Source organism: Myodes glareolus, chromosome 24 (assembly GCF_982192425.1).
Source record: "Myodes glareolus chromosome 24, mMyoGla1.1, whole genome shotgun sequence".
In the NCBI taxonomy this organism is placed as follows: domain Eukaryota; kingdom Metazoa; phylum Chordata; class Mammalia; order Rodentia; family Cricetidae; genus Myodes; species Myodes glareolus.
The window spans coordinates 9,847,402-9,863,833 of NC_142049.1; the positions used below are offsets into that span (position 1 = coordinate 9,847,402).

At 37.1% G+C, this 16,432-nt stretch overlaps 2 protein-coding genes across 2 annotated transcripts; both read left to right on the forward strand.

Annotated features, from left to right (window-relative positions):
- Positions 1-449: 449 nt before the first annotated feature.
- Positions 450-1,409, forward strand: LOC125401102 (olfactory receptor 5V1-like). The gene has a single exon (XM_048435326.3). The coding sequence runs from the start codon at positions 462-464 to the stop codon at positions 1,407-1,409; it is 948 nt and encodes a 315-aa protein (XP_048291283.3). The 5' UTR covers positions 450-461.
- A 12,297-nt stretch (positions 1,410-13,706) lies between these two features.
- Positions 13,707-14,684, forward strand: LOC125401072 (olfactory receptor 5V1-like). The gene has a single exon (XM_048435303.3). It carries the CDS (start codon positions 13,722-13,724, stop codon positions 14,682-14,684), a length of 963 nt encoding a protein of 320 aa, XP_048291260.3. The 5' UTR covers positions 13,707-13,721.
- Positions 14,685-16,432: the final 1,748 nt, after the last annotated feature.

Below are 16,432 nucleotides of genomic sequence, written 5' to 3' on the forward strand. Positions count from 1 at the left end.
TTGATAATTATATAAATAAATTAAGTAATAAATGGGTACATGATATACATAACTAAGTTGTGTTAATTTAGTTTGAAAACTACATACAAATAAGGATATTAAAATAAGACTAAATGAAGTCAATGTCTATGAAGATGTTAGAAATCCATCAGCTTTCATGAATAAAATAATATAATTAAAGTTCTTGTTACTGACTATAAAGGAGATATACTTTCACAGTCTCATTAGTTTCTCAAAGAATATTTTAAAGATATGAAGCAGAAGATGTGTATTTCAAGAAACAGTATGACTACAGTAATTTTAGACAGAAATTTTAAGACCCCAAATCCATAACTGAAGTAGAGAAAACATCATTCACCATTAGCCTGATATTTCCATTGTCCACAAGTTCCCTGCCTTGTCACACAAATCTATGTTCTTTTCTTTCATTTCCCTTAGAAACATCGTTGTGTACAGAGAAGATGGATGTTTACAATCTTACCGCAGTGACTCAGTTTATCCTCATAGGGCTCTCTGACCTCCCTAAGGTGCGTTATCCCCTCTTTGTGGCCTTTGTCATCATCTATCAGATCACATTGCTGGGAAATGGGGCCATCCTCTTGGCCATAGTGACTGAGAGAAAGCTTCAGACTCCCATGTATTACTTGTTGGCCAATCTATCTGTGCTAGACATATCCTGCCCATCAACTACTGTCCCCAAGATGCTCAAGAACCTCTTGACTGAAGATCACAGCATTTCCTTTGTTGGTTGTGCTTTGCAGCTCTATTTCCTGGTGGCCCTAGCTGGGACTGAAGTTTTCTTGCTGGCTGTGATGGCTTATGACCGGTATGTGGCCATATGCTTCCCTCTGCATTATTCCCTCATCATGACCACGGTTCGCTGTGTGCAGATGTTGGTGGGGACCTGGGCAACTGGGTTTCTCAACTCCTTTCTCCACACAATGTCCACCTTTAGCCTGTCTTTCTGCAAGTCTAATAAAGTTAAACAGTACTATTGTGATATCCCACCTGTGGTGGCCCTGTCCTGCTCATCCACCTACATGGCAGAAATGCTTGTTCTTGTTGAAGGAGGTATTTTTGGTGTTGGTGCTTTTCTGATCACTTTGATCTCCTACATATACATTGTCTCCACCATCCTAAGAATCCAATCAGCGGAAGGGAAGCGCAAAGCCTTCACTACCTGTGCTTCCCATCTTCTTGTAGTCTTCTTGTTCTATGGTACATCCCTATTTACCTATATCCACCCTTCCTCCAGTCAACACTCTTCTGTCAGAGACAGACTCATCTCTATGCTGTATGCAGTCATTACCCCTATGTTAAACCCCATTATCTACAGCCTGAGAAACACAGAAGTCAAAGAAGCACTCAGAAAAGTTTTACTTCTTCAGATATATTCACAGAAAGCATGACAAAAATTTCTCACACTCTCTTTAGAATAAATTTATAGAAACAAGTAGGAAAATAAGAAAACAATGTATTCACACAATGGAGTTGAACACAAACTTGATATAAAATCAGATATTATTATACACATCTCTATTTCTACTTGAAATAAAATTAATAATTGGAAAATAAAAGTATTTGAGGCTGAATAGGTTATATATGTTATCAGAAGTGCTTTGTATATATTGCTCTCTTTTCCATATCAAAATCTCTATTACATTCATGCCTATGATTACTTTTAATGTATCTTTATTTTCTATTTTTTCCAGTTCTACATCTATCATATAGTTGCAGATCTTTATCTTTTTCTTATTGTGTTTTACTATTTTAAAAATACTGTTATTCATGACCATGAAGTCCTTCTCTGCACATATATATGTGCACCATTGTACTTGGTCTATCTGTGTGTCTTCCTGTATGTGTTGCTCACAGTTTCCATAAGAGGGTGTTGGATGTGTGGAACTGGAGTTACAGATAGTAGTGAGTAGCCATGTGGATGTCAGAGTCAAAACTCTAGTCCTCTGCAAGAGCAGAAAGTGCTTTAACTTCTGACCCTTTTCTTCTACAATTAATTTTATTGGAATATTTGCTTATGCATGTGGGTACTTTGTTGGTAGAGGCCATGCTTTCACCCATGAGAAAGGCACATAAATGTTTTCAAATTGGAGCTTGTTAGAATGTAAGTTGCTTTGGAGGGTTCCATCCATTTGGCACTAGCCCATGGAAACAATACTGCAGACTCCTGCACTAATCCTAGGTAACTCACTGGCTTCCGGCCTCTGTAACTCCCTATTCGTATTCTAATGATAACTCTTAGTTTTGCTTTATTAGTCATGATTGTGCCTGAGTTGACTGGGATCAGAAGCCCCTACAGAAAAAATTAAATTTCTCTCATCTGTTACTGAAACTGGTTTCTCCCGTTGCCCCTGGCTGCCTTTGCAGTCATCCTGATTAAGCAGAAGGAACTCACTAAGGCTAATGCTTATTGCTTATTAAGTTATAAAAAGAGATAAATTTACTCCAAAGAACTTAAGAACTTGGAAAATGTTCTCTTAAAAGATGACATGATAAATATTTAGGAACATATAATATAGAGATTTAAGACATATAAAGTCAGACATATCTCTGCTGCCAGGACATGAATACTCAGATATTTTACCAGTGTCAAAATATCAATAAAGGAACCTAAGAATTCTACTTCCCTTAAAAGAAAAAAAACACGCAGAATTTTCCATAAAGAATAGAAGAACTTTAGTTCCAACCTTCAAAGAGTTATGTAATGATCATTACTATTTTTAGAACTCATAAATTATAGTATTACACCTCAAATCCACTTAATAAAGGAGACATACAGGTAACTTAGAAGCTGGTATACACCTGAAAATAATATCCTATGCATCATAATATACTCAGATGCTTAAATATTGTTAAGAAATAATCACAGGGCTTAAATCTCTTACTTTGTAAACACATGTTTGCTGGTGGCTGGGGCACAGTATGAGTAAGATGTGCCTAGCTAGATATAAACACTTGGCTTGCGTTACAATGATTGGGGTAAAGGTCAATAATGTCAAAGGAGTGAAAAAAGAGGAGAAATTAAAGTGAATAGTTGTCAATGATTCCTGTAAAATGATTAAAGAGAAATGATTTGAAACTGCCCATGCTTGAATGCATTAGAAGTTGTGTAAATAAAGATGGCTTGAGCTAGTTGGGGCAATCAGTTTGAAAGACAACCGGTGGCCAGACTCTTCATTTTTTGTCGACTTCATGGAACAGTCCTGTGTCAAAAGAACTCAACTGGAGTTGGACTCTAGAATTTTGTCTCCATATGTCTGTATACCACATGTGTGCAGTGTCCATGGTGGCCAGAGGGAGGGCACTGTATGCCCAGTAATGAGAGTTTCAGATAGTTGTAATCATCAATTTTGTGGTCAAATTGGGCTTGGGTCTTTTGGAAGAGCAAGTTATACTCTTAACCTTTGAGCCCTCTACAGATACCATTTTATTTTTTAACTGACAAATTACTATAAATATTTAAGAATTCCTATTGGTTTTATTGTTCATAAACACTGTGAGGAATAGCTAAATCTTGTTAGTTAACATGTTACTCCCCTTAATATCTATCATTTTAGGTGAGAATTTCTGAAAGTTTCATTATTTTCAGTGCACTCGTGTTACTTTTTGATTGATTTTACATACCAACTACATCTCCTCCCATTCCCTTTCCCCACCTCCCTTCTATGCCTCATCCACTCTTCCCCCATTTCCATTCAGAAGAGGTAAGGTCTCGCATGGGAGTCAACAAAGCATGACTTACCATGTTGAGGCAGGATCAAACTCCTCCCCCTTTAAAAGCATGTGTCCTCCCTTTGGAACCAAAGGGAATAGGTTCCAAAGAGCCAGCTCATACATCAGGGATGGGTCCTGGTTCCACTGCTAGATGCCCCACAAAAGAACAAGCTACACAATAGTCACTCACAAGCAGACGGCTTAGGTTGGTTTCATGCCAACACCCTAGCTTCTCGTCCAGAGTTTGTGAGCTCCCATATGCTCAGGTTAGCTGTCGCCATGGGTTTTCCCATTATAATCTTGACCCTCCCATCCTCATATAATCCTTCCCCTCTCTCTTCAATTGGACTCCTGGAGCTTGGTCCAGTGCTTGGCTATGGATATCTGCATCTGCTTCCATCAGTTACTAGATAAAGGCACTGTGTGACAGGATAGTCACCAATCTGATTACAGAAAAAGGCCAGTTCCAGGTACCATCTCCCCTGTTGCTCGGAGTCTTAACTGGGATCTTCCTTGTGGTTTCCTGGGAGTTTCCCTGACACCAGGTTTCTCCCTAACTCCATAATGGCTCTCCTATCAAGAAATCTATTTTATTACTCTCAGACTTCCATTCCACATCCAACTCAACCATCCTGATCCCTCAAGTTTCTATCCATGTTTTGCTCCCCTCTAACCTCTCTCCGATTTTCCTAGGAGATCTCACCTATTTCCTCTTCCCAGGGATACCCATACATCCCTCTTAGGGTCCTCCTTATGAACTTAGATTATTTTTAAATTATTTTCAACATAATATTAAAATATAGTTCATAGGAGAAAAGTCTTATTTAATCTGATTAATTGAGCAGGTGTTGCTGCAGGAAACGACCAAGTGATGCCACACCAAAGACCGAATACCTGGAAACAGTTTTATTTTATGTTCAAAATAAGCCTATGGGACATCAGTCCATAACCTACAGCTGAATCAATTAACCAGAATTTTGTCGTTATCAGAGAGGCCTCCTCTAGCAGCTGATGGACACAGATGCAGAGATCCACAGCCAAATACTAGTCAGAAAGAGAGCCCACGTTACACATCTCCATTGGGTCTTTTAACTTGGAGCTCAGGGAATCTGCAGATAATGGGGGTAAAGAACTACAGAAGCCCAATTGGTCAAGGATGCCAGGAGAGCATGGCCAACAGAATCAACTTGGCAGGGCTCATAAAGGGCTCACAGAGTCTGAAGTGGAAATAATGGGGCCAGTGTGTGCTTGCCCTGGATCCTCTACACATATGTCATGGTTGTTGGCTTCATAGTTCTGTGGACCTCCTATCAGTGGGAGTGGGGGATCTCTTTGATTTTTTGCCTGTACCTGGGACCCATTTCCTCCTTCTGGGTTGCTTCACTTAGCTTTCTATAAGGGTACATGCCTAGTTTTATTGTGTGTTGTTTTGCCATGTTCAGTTGATATTCTTGGGAGGCTTCTGTTTTTCTGAAGGGAAACTGAGAAGGAGTGGAACTAGGGGAGAGGCCACATGTGTGGTGAGCTAGGAGGAGTGGGGGGAGGAGAAACTGTGGTTGGAATTTATTGAGTGAAAGAATAAACAACAACAACAACAACAACAACAAAACCCAAGAACCCCAGAACGCTTTGTACCTCTTTTTTCCCCTTGCTTCCTCCCTGACGTAGCAACCCAGAGTGACACATGTTCTGAGTATTGTATGTATTAATCTTGGTTAATGAAGTTTTCTAAACTCTCCCAGCAGCAGAAAAATGCCCCCAAACAGTGGCATGTATTACAAACTATTCTTAGGACAGAGCAGAGAAAAGAGGATTTTGGTTATGGACATGACACTGAGAGACTCCACTCAACTGACTAGCCTGTTGTAGATGTCTCCTTTATGTTCTCAGACCCTTCAACAACAAATTCTCTTTGTCTCCACACTCCTTCCTTCTGTTAATGAACAGTCCTCTTCTCTGTTTCTTTGAGCTCGGTTCCTTCAGATTTCATATGTAAGCTACAGCATGCATTATTTATCCTTCAGTGACTGATTATTTCACCAGTTTAATTATCCACATCTATTCATGTTGACACAGTTGACATTTCTCTAGGGCAGAACTCATTCAGTGGTATGTTTATATGAATGAATTTTTGCCATTCACCTGTTGAACACAGTTTGATCTTCTCATATGACTAGTGAATCACATAGCACTAAGAACAAAGTTACAGGGGAGCAATTTTTTTTAATGATATTCATTTAATTTATTTTATAATTTTTTATTGTAGAGAAATTTGTAATGCATGCAATGTATTTTGATCAAGCCCATAGGCATTCTTTCTGCTTTAGTTAATTCCTCATCTATTGCTCCATTTTCTCCCAGGTGTGTGTGTGTGTGTGTGTGTGTGTGTCTGTGTGTGTCTGTGCATGTGTGTGTTTTACTTTTCTAGTTGAATCCCTTCAATCTTGCTAGTATGTGTATATTACAGAGCCATCTAATGGAGCATGGGCAGTGTTTCATGGGCCACATCCCTGAAGAAAACTGAAAACTGACATCCCCTTTCTTTCTTTTTATTTGTTTTTTCATGACATGATTCTCTGTGTAATAACTTTGCCTGTCTTGGAATTGGCTTTGTAGCTTAGACTGGCCTCTGTCTTTGAAGGGCTTGGGCTGAAGGTGTGGGCCACAAGGCCCAGCTGAACTTACCCTTTCTTAGCAGCCATCAATTGCTAATATCTCCTTAGTTAGCGATTGATTTCATAACTAACCTTGTCCTTCCATGCTGGGATTTTTGACTGGCTTGATTTTGTGCCTATGTTTGTCATACTTTTAAATCACATGTGGTACTGTATAGCTATATCCTAAAAACGCTGGTTAGTTAGTCATTCACTAAGTCTTGGTAGGTGTGCACTAACACAGGAGCTGCAGTGGCACTGACTCTGTGGCCCGACAACTATCAGGGTCTGAGTTGATGTCCATAACTCCTGTTGCCACCAAGGGCCACACAATGGCCAAGGTCTGATTCGTCACATGAGATCATTTTCATTTTCACTGGCCATGCCACTGTTTGGAGCATCCTATTCTAAGTGGCCTGTGTTGCCACTGGGGCCATAATGACATTTAAGTCTGAGTTGCTATTGAGATTCATGTCTGAGTTTGTAGTTCTGCTGCAGCTGGGGTCTTCAATGATGTTCATGGCCAGGGTTAGCAAGGTGGTTATAGGAAACACACATATGGAAATTTGGGTGCTGTGAGACCTAACACTCTTCTTCACAGGCCCTAGGATAGCTTTCCTTGCCTCTTGCTGGATACTGCAGAAGAAGGGTTGGCCCTACTCCTCAGTGAAGAGCTGGCCCTTGCATTTGGAAAACAGGGATACACCCCTCAATATATTCTAGCAACAATAGGAAGATCTTTATGGGTGTAAAAAGAAACATAGGCATATCTGTGCCTGTTCTTCAAGCCCTTAATGTGTGGAAATAATGTAAACCAATAGAGGTGAAATCCATTTTAAACTATGGAGACTTCAATATAAAGCCTGATATTTAAATTAGGAAAACTACATTTTTGGTGCATAGGGGTGCACTAGCGTCTAGTGTGTAGCCAGCCAAGTGTTCTAGCAGTAAGCAACATTCCAAGACTAAGTTGCATTTTAAGAGCTAAATATAAATAAATTACAATGGTATCATTTTAGCCAAATGGGATTGAAGTATTTAGAAAACTAAGAAGGGCACAGAGTTGGAATTTTCTTTTTCTAATAATATGGAGGGCATGAGACAACATCTTTCTGACTAATACTTCTTAGAAGATTGTTATGAGTGTGCAAACCTGACTTCTTTCTTACTATTGAATTCTGAATCTCTACATGACACTCACCAACTGAGCTAGTTAAATTTGTCAAGTTGGTGCAGAATAAGGCCACCTGGGAAGAGGAATCATCAATGGAAACTTGCCTCCATCAGACTTCCCACACTTTGAGTGTGTCTGTGGGATATTTTGTTGATTAATGATTGACTTGGGCAAGCCACGTCTATTGTGCCACCACTGAGAATGTGGTCTGGATTGGGTAATAAAACAGGCTGAGCCTGAGCAAGCCATGAGGAGCAAGCCAGTAAGCAGCATTCCTCTATAGTTTCTGCTTCAGTTTTTTGCCTTAAAGTTCCTGTTTTGAGTTCCTGTCATGGTTTCTATGGATAATGGACTGTAAACTATAAGATGAATTAAGTCCCTTTTCACCCCAGATTGATGTTAGTCAGTGTTTTTTGCACAGTAGCAGAAAGCAAGTGAAGAAGCCAACCATAATTTTATCTGTCAATGGAGTGAAGTGCAAAATACATTTACCTGCATTATATATTTGTTTTTAATAATATATTTGAATTTTATTTATTTTTGAAAATTTTATACATGTGTACAATAAAATATGACCATATTTACTCTCCTTAATGCCATTCAAGTGCACTCATATCCCTTCAATATGTGTCCCTCCTAACATCAATTGTTTTTTTAATAACTGATGAACCATGCCCATATGTGTATAGGATGAGACCATTTCCTGCAGCATGGAAATCATATCCATGCCCAAAGAATGATTCTAAATCACCATCAACTATTAATTTTCAATAGTTTTCTCAGTAATGTGTGGAATTTAGAAATCAATTACCCCATCTGTAGTAGGATTTGGGCTCTTTGGATCTTGTGCACTCTTATGTAGGTAACTACTGTTGTTGTGAGTTCATGATTTCTACAACTATGTCACATACAGGAAGCAAAACCCCATAATATTTCCTATATCTGTTGTTTGGTTCTGATGTTTGCTCTGTCTCTTCCATTATGTTCCCTGAGACTTGGTGGTAATGATAGGGTTAATACTAATATACTATTTAGGTCTGAGAACTTAGTCTTCTATCCTTAGGACTTTGAGAATTTTTCCATTGACTTCTGGCCACTGCAAAATAAGCTTTTGTGACTAAGGCTGATATAAGAATAGCTCTACTGTTATGAGCATAAGTAATCTGATGGCATGATCATTTAGCAAGATAACAATATGTTCTGTTTTGGATACTGTGGTGGCTTGAATAGTTATGGCTCCCATAGACTCATGTGTTTGAATGCATGGCCCATAGAGAGTGGAATTATTAGGAGGCGTTGCCTTGTTGGAGCAAGTGTATTACTGTGGAGGCTGACTTTGAGGTTTTATATGCTCAAGATATTCCCAGTGTGACATGCAGTTCACTTCCTGTTGTCTACAGATCAAGATGTAGAACACTCAGCTACTTCTCTATCACCATGTCTGCCTCCATGTTTCCATGCTTTCTGCCATGATGACAATGGATTAAACATTTGAAACTGTAAGTAATCTCCAGTTAAATATTTTCCTTTATAAGAGTTGTTGTGGTCATGGTATCTCTTCACAGCAATAGAAACCGTAACTAACACAGATCTTATGAACCTCTCAGCTCTGGACTTTTGTCCAGGATTACAATATAAACATGAAACTCCCTCTTGGGGAGCATGCTTCAAATCCAATCAAAATGTGGTTAGTCAGTCAATAATAGTTCTGTCACGATTATACCACCAGATATATTTTGCCTAGAAACTAAGTATTGAAATATGCTAGTTCCAAAACTGGGTAAGACCACTGATGCTTTTTCTTCACAAATAATTTGTAACAGCTTCTTGTATTATTATCAATCTAGCCAATAGGGAGGAAGTATGGTTGTTGATTTGAGATTGATTTTTTTTGCCAAAGAAAATGGTGTCTTCAGAATTATCATCTTACCATGATTATGGGGGATAAACAAGTGATAGATTAATCAAAACTATGGTACCATAAATAAGCTTTATGGGAACCTACTAGCTAGATGATTCCAAAGTGAGATATTGTATTTATATATTTAATTATATAACATATATATGAATCTTTATGAATTTATATAAGTATGTATGTAACAACAATTAGTTAAAAAGATGCAATTATGATGTGGGATTCCCCTCTGTATGTTGTGAATATGTCTTATTGCCATTGAATGATGAAGAAGCTGCTTTGGCCTATGGCAGGGCACAATATAGCAAGCTGGAAAATCCTAGCAGAGATAGAGCAGGAAAAAAGATGGAGTCAGGGAGATGCCATGTAAAAGCTGATGGAGAAAGATGCCAAAATCTTACTGGTAAGCCACAACCTCATACAAAAACACAGATTAATAGAAATGGGTTAATTTAAGAAGATATAAGAGCTAGCGAGAAATATGCCTGAGTCATTGGACAAACAGTGTTGTAGTTAATATAGTTTCTGTGTGATTATTTGGATCTGGGCATCTGGAAAAATGAAAGCATAGTTTCCACTTAACAATTATGATGTCAAAAATGAGAGAAACATGATAAAGATAAGTTCTAAAGAAATCATCCTGTATGGAAAGACAAGGTTACTTCTAGAAAAAATGGCTCATTAAATGCAAACTGCATTACAAGGCACAGGATACCTTGAAATTATTGGTCAGGGAGGCCCTCCACAATTTGAAAAAACATGGCCTATTGCCTTTGACACCCTTGCATGACTGACTGTATAATTTTTAATGATTATGTCTGGAATTTTCTGATTTTATCTGTAAATTTATCAAAATGTTGAAATGTATCATACACTAGGATTTAATTTATCTGGATTCATTAACTGTGGAACAAATCTGCTATCTATCTACCTATGTCTACTATCATTTAAAAAATTTAGGTTTTATTTTATGTATATGAGTTCTTTGCCTGCATGTATGTATGTATACTGTGTGTGTACCTGGTGCCCATGAAGGCCAAAGAAGGCACCAAATTCCCTGGAACTAGAGTTACAGATGGTTTTGAGCTCTCTTATGGGTACTGGGAACTGAAGTCAGATCCTCTGTAAGAGCAAAAGTGTTCTTAACTGCTGAGCCACCTCCATAACGTCTATCTAGCTATCTTATCTATCTGTTAGGCAATCAATCATCCACCTACATAATTTCATTGTATTGTCAGGAATCAAGCTGCATGGTGTGTGTTTAGATCATTAGTGTTTCTATTCACAGTGGATCTGAACTGTTTAATGTTCACGTAGATGGCACATATCTTTCACAGACACACTGTATAATAATGCATGAAAAATGAAAAATTTTCCTTTTACAATGAAAAGACATAATTTAAGTAAATGTGATAATTTTATTTTGAAGCAATGATTGGCTTACATTTATTCTTTGCTGCTGTCTGGTCCCAAGATTACTATAAAACATTTTGTTTTGTCTCATTCTACAAGACATGTTCAGTTATTTTATATTGGGACCCTGAGTTGTCATTTCTTTAGTTTACATGAAAACAACTCAATGGAGGCCTTTAAAATATATAAAATAATTTTTGAGCTAGTTTATGAATTTATGTTTTATTTTCATCTTTGATTGCATACAGGGGTTGAATATATTTTTCTGAATCATAACAAGAAACTAAAAATGTCTGTTGTGCTATGTAATTATTTTAAAGTTTACATGAAATTAATTAGCTATGAAATCCCATTGTTAGGTTGATAGTAATGTGCATAGTCTCTCTTAAGTTCTTATTATCATGACTCCCCAAGGATAAGCAGGAATAATAAAAATTAAGTACTAACCGCTCATGTGAGTTTTATGTTCAAGCATTCAAGTGGTGAGTTTGCTTTTATCTACTGATGTAATTTGATGGTCAGGTCATTTGCTTAAACTTGCTGAATTCTTTTTACTGGTAATGTGATCGATTTTTAAATCAAAATTTGCCCATTTCACTAATGTTGCTGCAATAAATCAAATACAGTTTTAATATTCTAAGTTTTAAGACTTATATTTTATTTTTTGCTTAATTAATGACTAATTCTTTTCTCTATATAACAGAAATTTGGATATTTTCTGAAGAGAAAAGCTTCTTGTACTTGGCATTTACTACACTAAAACTGGTAAGAGAGAATGATAGTAAAAAAGTGTGAATTCTGGGAAATTTCTAGCAGATGATGAAATATATATATATATACATATACATACATATATATATATATGCCAATTCCCATTAATAATTATACATACTATCATTAACCAATCAAAACACATGGAGTACATTTCATAAGTGCTTCCAAGAATCTCTAGGTAAAAAATTATTCATCTGTTCATTGTGTGTTTCATAAACTCTTCTTGATGTATGATGGACAACATATCACACTTCTAATTCATTCAAAAATGATTCATATTTATTGATTGTTTGATTCAAACAATCAAGGAGATTGTTGAGATGAGTACAAGTACTCTCTCCACACAAACAAGTTCTGCAGTGGATGGATCAAGTCCGTGTGTTTTATTGAATACTTTCAAAAAGTTAATTGTAAAATGTAGGAACAATGTGCTTACAGTTATGATGGGCATATATTAGTCATGTAATTTGGGAACTAACTGGGTATATTTATAAATCAGAATGTTATTGAAGAATGTACTACAGTCTCTTTTTAAAGGGTCAATTTTGTGTGAGTGAAAATAGAGGTAATTAATTGTATAAACTAGAATTTATTCTCAAGACAATACTCTTGTGAAAAAGGTGTTATATTTATATATTTACACCTTCTTGTTGTTTTCAGAGACTAATTATACTCATTTGTCAACAGTTTAGCATTCCTGCAGGGTTGTGAGCATTTGAGAGCTTAAGAACTGATATGGCACAGTTTTGTTTCGTTATGGCTATTCACTCATTAACTCATCCTTCAGTTGCATAATTGCTTGTCTTTTTATTGTTATGATTTGAAGATATCATTAATTAAAGTTTATTTTTTCAAAATTTTTTCTATAACTCTTGTTGCTTTAGTAGAAAAAAATTGCTCCTTCAGGGCTTGTTCTGTTTTGACTTTGTTTTGAAGCAAGGTCTTGTTTTGTAGTTCAGGGTGGTCTCAAATTCAAAATTCTCTTGTCTTAGCCTCTTAATACAGGAATTAAAGTCAGATACCACTATAACTACTTTATTAGGCACTCCCAGGAATCTTAATATCCTTTATTTACATGTTACCTAGGAAAATGTGAAGGGAAAAACCTTCATTCCCTTTGTGAATAAAAATCAACTTGTATTATTACCTTATGCATTTTAATTGACCAAAGAAACTATTTATTGTTTTTATGCAAAAATGGACAGGATAGCAGAATATTCCTCTTTGTTTTGTTTTAACTGGGTTTTATAAAAGAATATCCGATAATGATGGTAAGGGAAAAAAACTGTTTTAAAGTGACAAGACTATTTGGATTTCCATGTGTCCAGCGAGATTCTTCCAGATAGTCTGCTTAACATTGTTATTGTGTATCCAATTAAGTTAATGCTAGTATTTGTATCCTAAACATATGGTTTTAAAGTTGTAAGAACATTTATGTATTTATTACTTCCAAATAGAGATACTTGGTTTGAGGAGGTAAAATGTTATTTTACAAAGTTTTTTACACTATTATTGACTTGATTTCCCACACATCTATTAATTTCTAGTATCTACTGTGTTTACTAGGGAATCCTTGTTTATTATAATTATATAAAACCAATTATATATATATAGAATTGGTTATATATATATATAATGAGTATGTGGCATACTCATTCTATGCTGTTATTTTAGTTTGAAAGTATATATAAAATTAGGGATATTAAGATGAAATTAAATGAAACAAATGTCAATGGAGATGTGAGAAACCCATCAGCTTTCATGAACAAAGTCACATAATTAAAGGGCTAACGACAATAAAGGAAATATACTTTCAAGTTCTTATTAGTGTCTCAGAGTACTTTTTAAAGATTAGGAGCAAAAAACAAGTATTTTAAGAAATAGTATGAATAGTTCAATTTTAGGCAAAATTTTAAGACCCAAATCCATAATTGAAGTCGAGAGAACATTATTCATCATTAGCTTGATATTTCTATTGTTCACTAACCCCCTGCCTTGTCACCCTAATCTGCGTTCTTCTCTTTCATTTCCCTTAGAAACATCGTTGTGGACAGAGAAGATGAACGGCTACAATCTTACCACAGGAACTCAGTTCATCCTCATAGGGCTCTCCGACCTGCCTGAAGTGCGTTATCCCCTCTTTGTGGCCTTTGTCATCATCTATCAGATGACTTTGCTGGGAAACGGGGCCATCCTCTTGGCCATAGTGACTGAGAGAAAGCTTCAGACTCCCATGTATTACCTGTTGGCAAATCTGTCCGTGCTAGACATATTCTGTCCATCAGCTACTGTCCCCAAGATGCTCAAGAATCTCTTGACTGAAGATCACAGCATTTCCTTCATTGGATGTGCTTTGCAGCTCTATTTCCTGGTGGCCCTAGCTGGGACTGAAGTTTTCTTGTTGGCTGTAATGGCTTATGACCGGTATGTGGCCATATGCTTCCCTCTGCATTATTCCCTCATCATGACCAAGGTTCGCTGTGTGCAGATGTTGGTGGGGACCTGGGCAACTGGGTTTCTCAACTCCTTCATCCACACAATGTCCACCTTTAGCCTGTCTTTCTGCAAGTCCAATCGAGTAAACCAGTACTACTGTGATATCCCCCCTGTGGTGGCCCTGTCCTGCTCATCCACCTACATGGCAAAAATGCTTGTTTTTGTTGTAGGAGGTATTCTGGGGGTTGGTGCTTTTCTGATCACTTTAATCTCCTACATATACATTGTGTCCACCATCCTAAAAATCCCATCACTGGAAGGGAAGCAGAAAGCCTTCTCCACCTGTGCTTCCCATCTTCTTATAGTCTTCCTATTTTATGGTACAATACTATTTACCTATATCCACCCTTCCTCCAGTCAATACTCTCCTGCCAGAGACAGACTCATCTCTATGTTGTATGGGGTCATTACCCCCATATTAAACCCTATTATCTACAGCCTGAGAAACACAGAAGTCAAGGGAGCGCTTAGAAAAGTTTTAAATCTCAGGATATCGTCACAAAAGGCATGGTGTAAGACTTTCTGAAACTCTCCTTGGAATGAATTTATGGAATCATACAGCAAAATAGTAATATATATATATATACATATAAATATGTATATATGCAAATAAATGAATTAATCAGAGATTATATTCACACATATTTGTATTATCTGTTCCTTTTTGTTTTTATTCTACAGTTACACATGTAGTTAGAGATCTCTGGCCTCTGTGTTGGGGGAAAGGTAGGGAATGATTAGGCAGAAGCCTTGAAATCACCTGTGCTACAGACACTGGAGGCCAGATTTGATTGTGGCACTAGATGATCAGGCTATATTTCACTGGGGTAGAGAAGCCATGAATGGATCCAGAAGACTGGGTATTTTACTGATAAATGTTTGATTCAGGCAGGTCTAGCCTACGGTGGAAAGTGCTACCACTGAACTGATGGTCCTGTGCTGGAAAAAGAAGCAAGCTGAGAAAACCATGAGGAACAGCATTCCTCTAGGGTCTCTAGTTTAGGTCTCACCTCCAGGTTCCTGCAACCTGTCATGTCAATATGTGAATGGGTGTGGGGACATTTCCCGAAGCATGGAAAACATACCAATGACCACATACTCAAGATGAATGATTCTCCATCCTCCAACAACTACCAGTATCTACTAAGTAATGAGTGGTATCTGCAAACCATCTGCTCCATCTACACTAGGATTTTGTTTTTCTTGATCTTGTGCAGATCTTGTAAAGATAATCACAGCTGTTCTAAAGTCAAGATTTCCATATATCCCTGTCATGTACAGAAGACAGCATTCCATAATACTCTCCCCTGTTATATGGCTCTGACATTTTCTCTGTTCCTCCTTCTTGCTACTATCAAAAACTGTTTGGTAGTGGTGGGTTTAATATTAATGTACTGTTTAGGACCAAGCACTCAGTCTTTCATGCTTAGTGCTTTGATAACTTCTTCATTGACTTATGTTCAATGCAAAGTAAGCTTTTATGACTAAGGTTGACATCAGCATAGCTCTATTGGTATGCACATACTTAACCTGAAGGCAACTCAGTGAAATGACTATTTATTTAGTAAGATAACAATTCCTTGAATCAAACTTGAAACAAACATGAAACTCTCTTCTGGGGAGCATATATCCGTCTAATCAGAAAGTGGTTGATTACTCCATAATAGTCTTGCAAATATGGTATCACCAGAAGTATCTTGCCTGTAAGGTAAGTATTTCAGAATACTAGGTCCAAGGTTGGGTTAGACCATGGAATTTTTGTCCACAATTAAATTTGAAAGCACCTTTTATCATTATAGTAGCTAAAAGGTTGACATCAGCATATCTGTATGCACATAAATAGTTAGAAGGTAACTTGATGGAATAGTCATTTAGCAAGAAGGTAACAATACCATGTACTGTCTTGGATACTATGACCAGCCTAGCTATGGTCTATTGATGAGAATTGCATTAACACACATAAAACTCGCTCCTGGGGAGTAGGTGCCCAATCTAATAAGAAAGTGGTTGATTGTTCCATAACCGTTTTTCCATTACTGTATCACCAGACATATCATGCCTGTAAGGTAAGGTATTTTAGAATGCTAAGTCCAAAATTGGATAAGACCATTGATCTATTCTGCCACTAATCATCTTGAAAGTAACCTTTATCATTATGAAAGCTAGGCAGTAGGGAAGTAGTTTGGTAGTTGATTTGAGATTGATTTCTTTAAGTAATTTATCCAAAGCTCATGGTATCTTCAGGAGTGTCATCTTACCATGGTTATAGTTGTT

Coding starts and splice junctions, on each gene's coding strand:
- LOC125401102 (XM_048435326.3), top strand. CDS start 462: ATGGATGTTTACAATCTTACCGCAGTGACTCAGTTTATCCTCATAGGG.
- LOC125401072 (XM_048435303.3), top strand. CDS start 13,722: ATGAACGGCTACAATCTTACCACAGGAACTCAGTTCATCCTCATAGGG.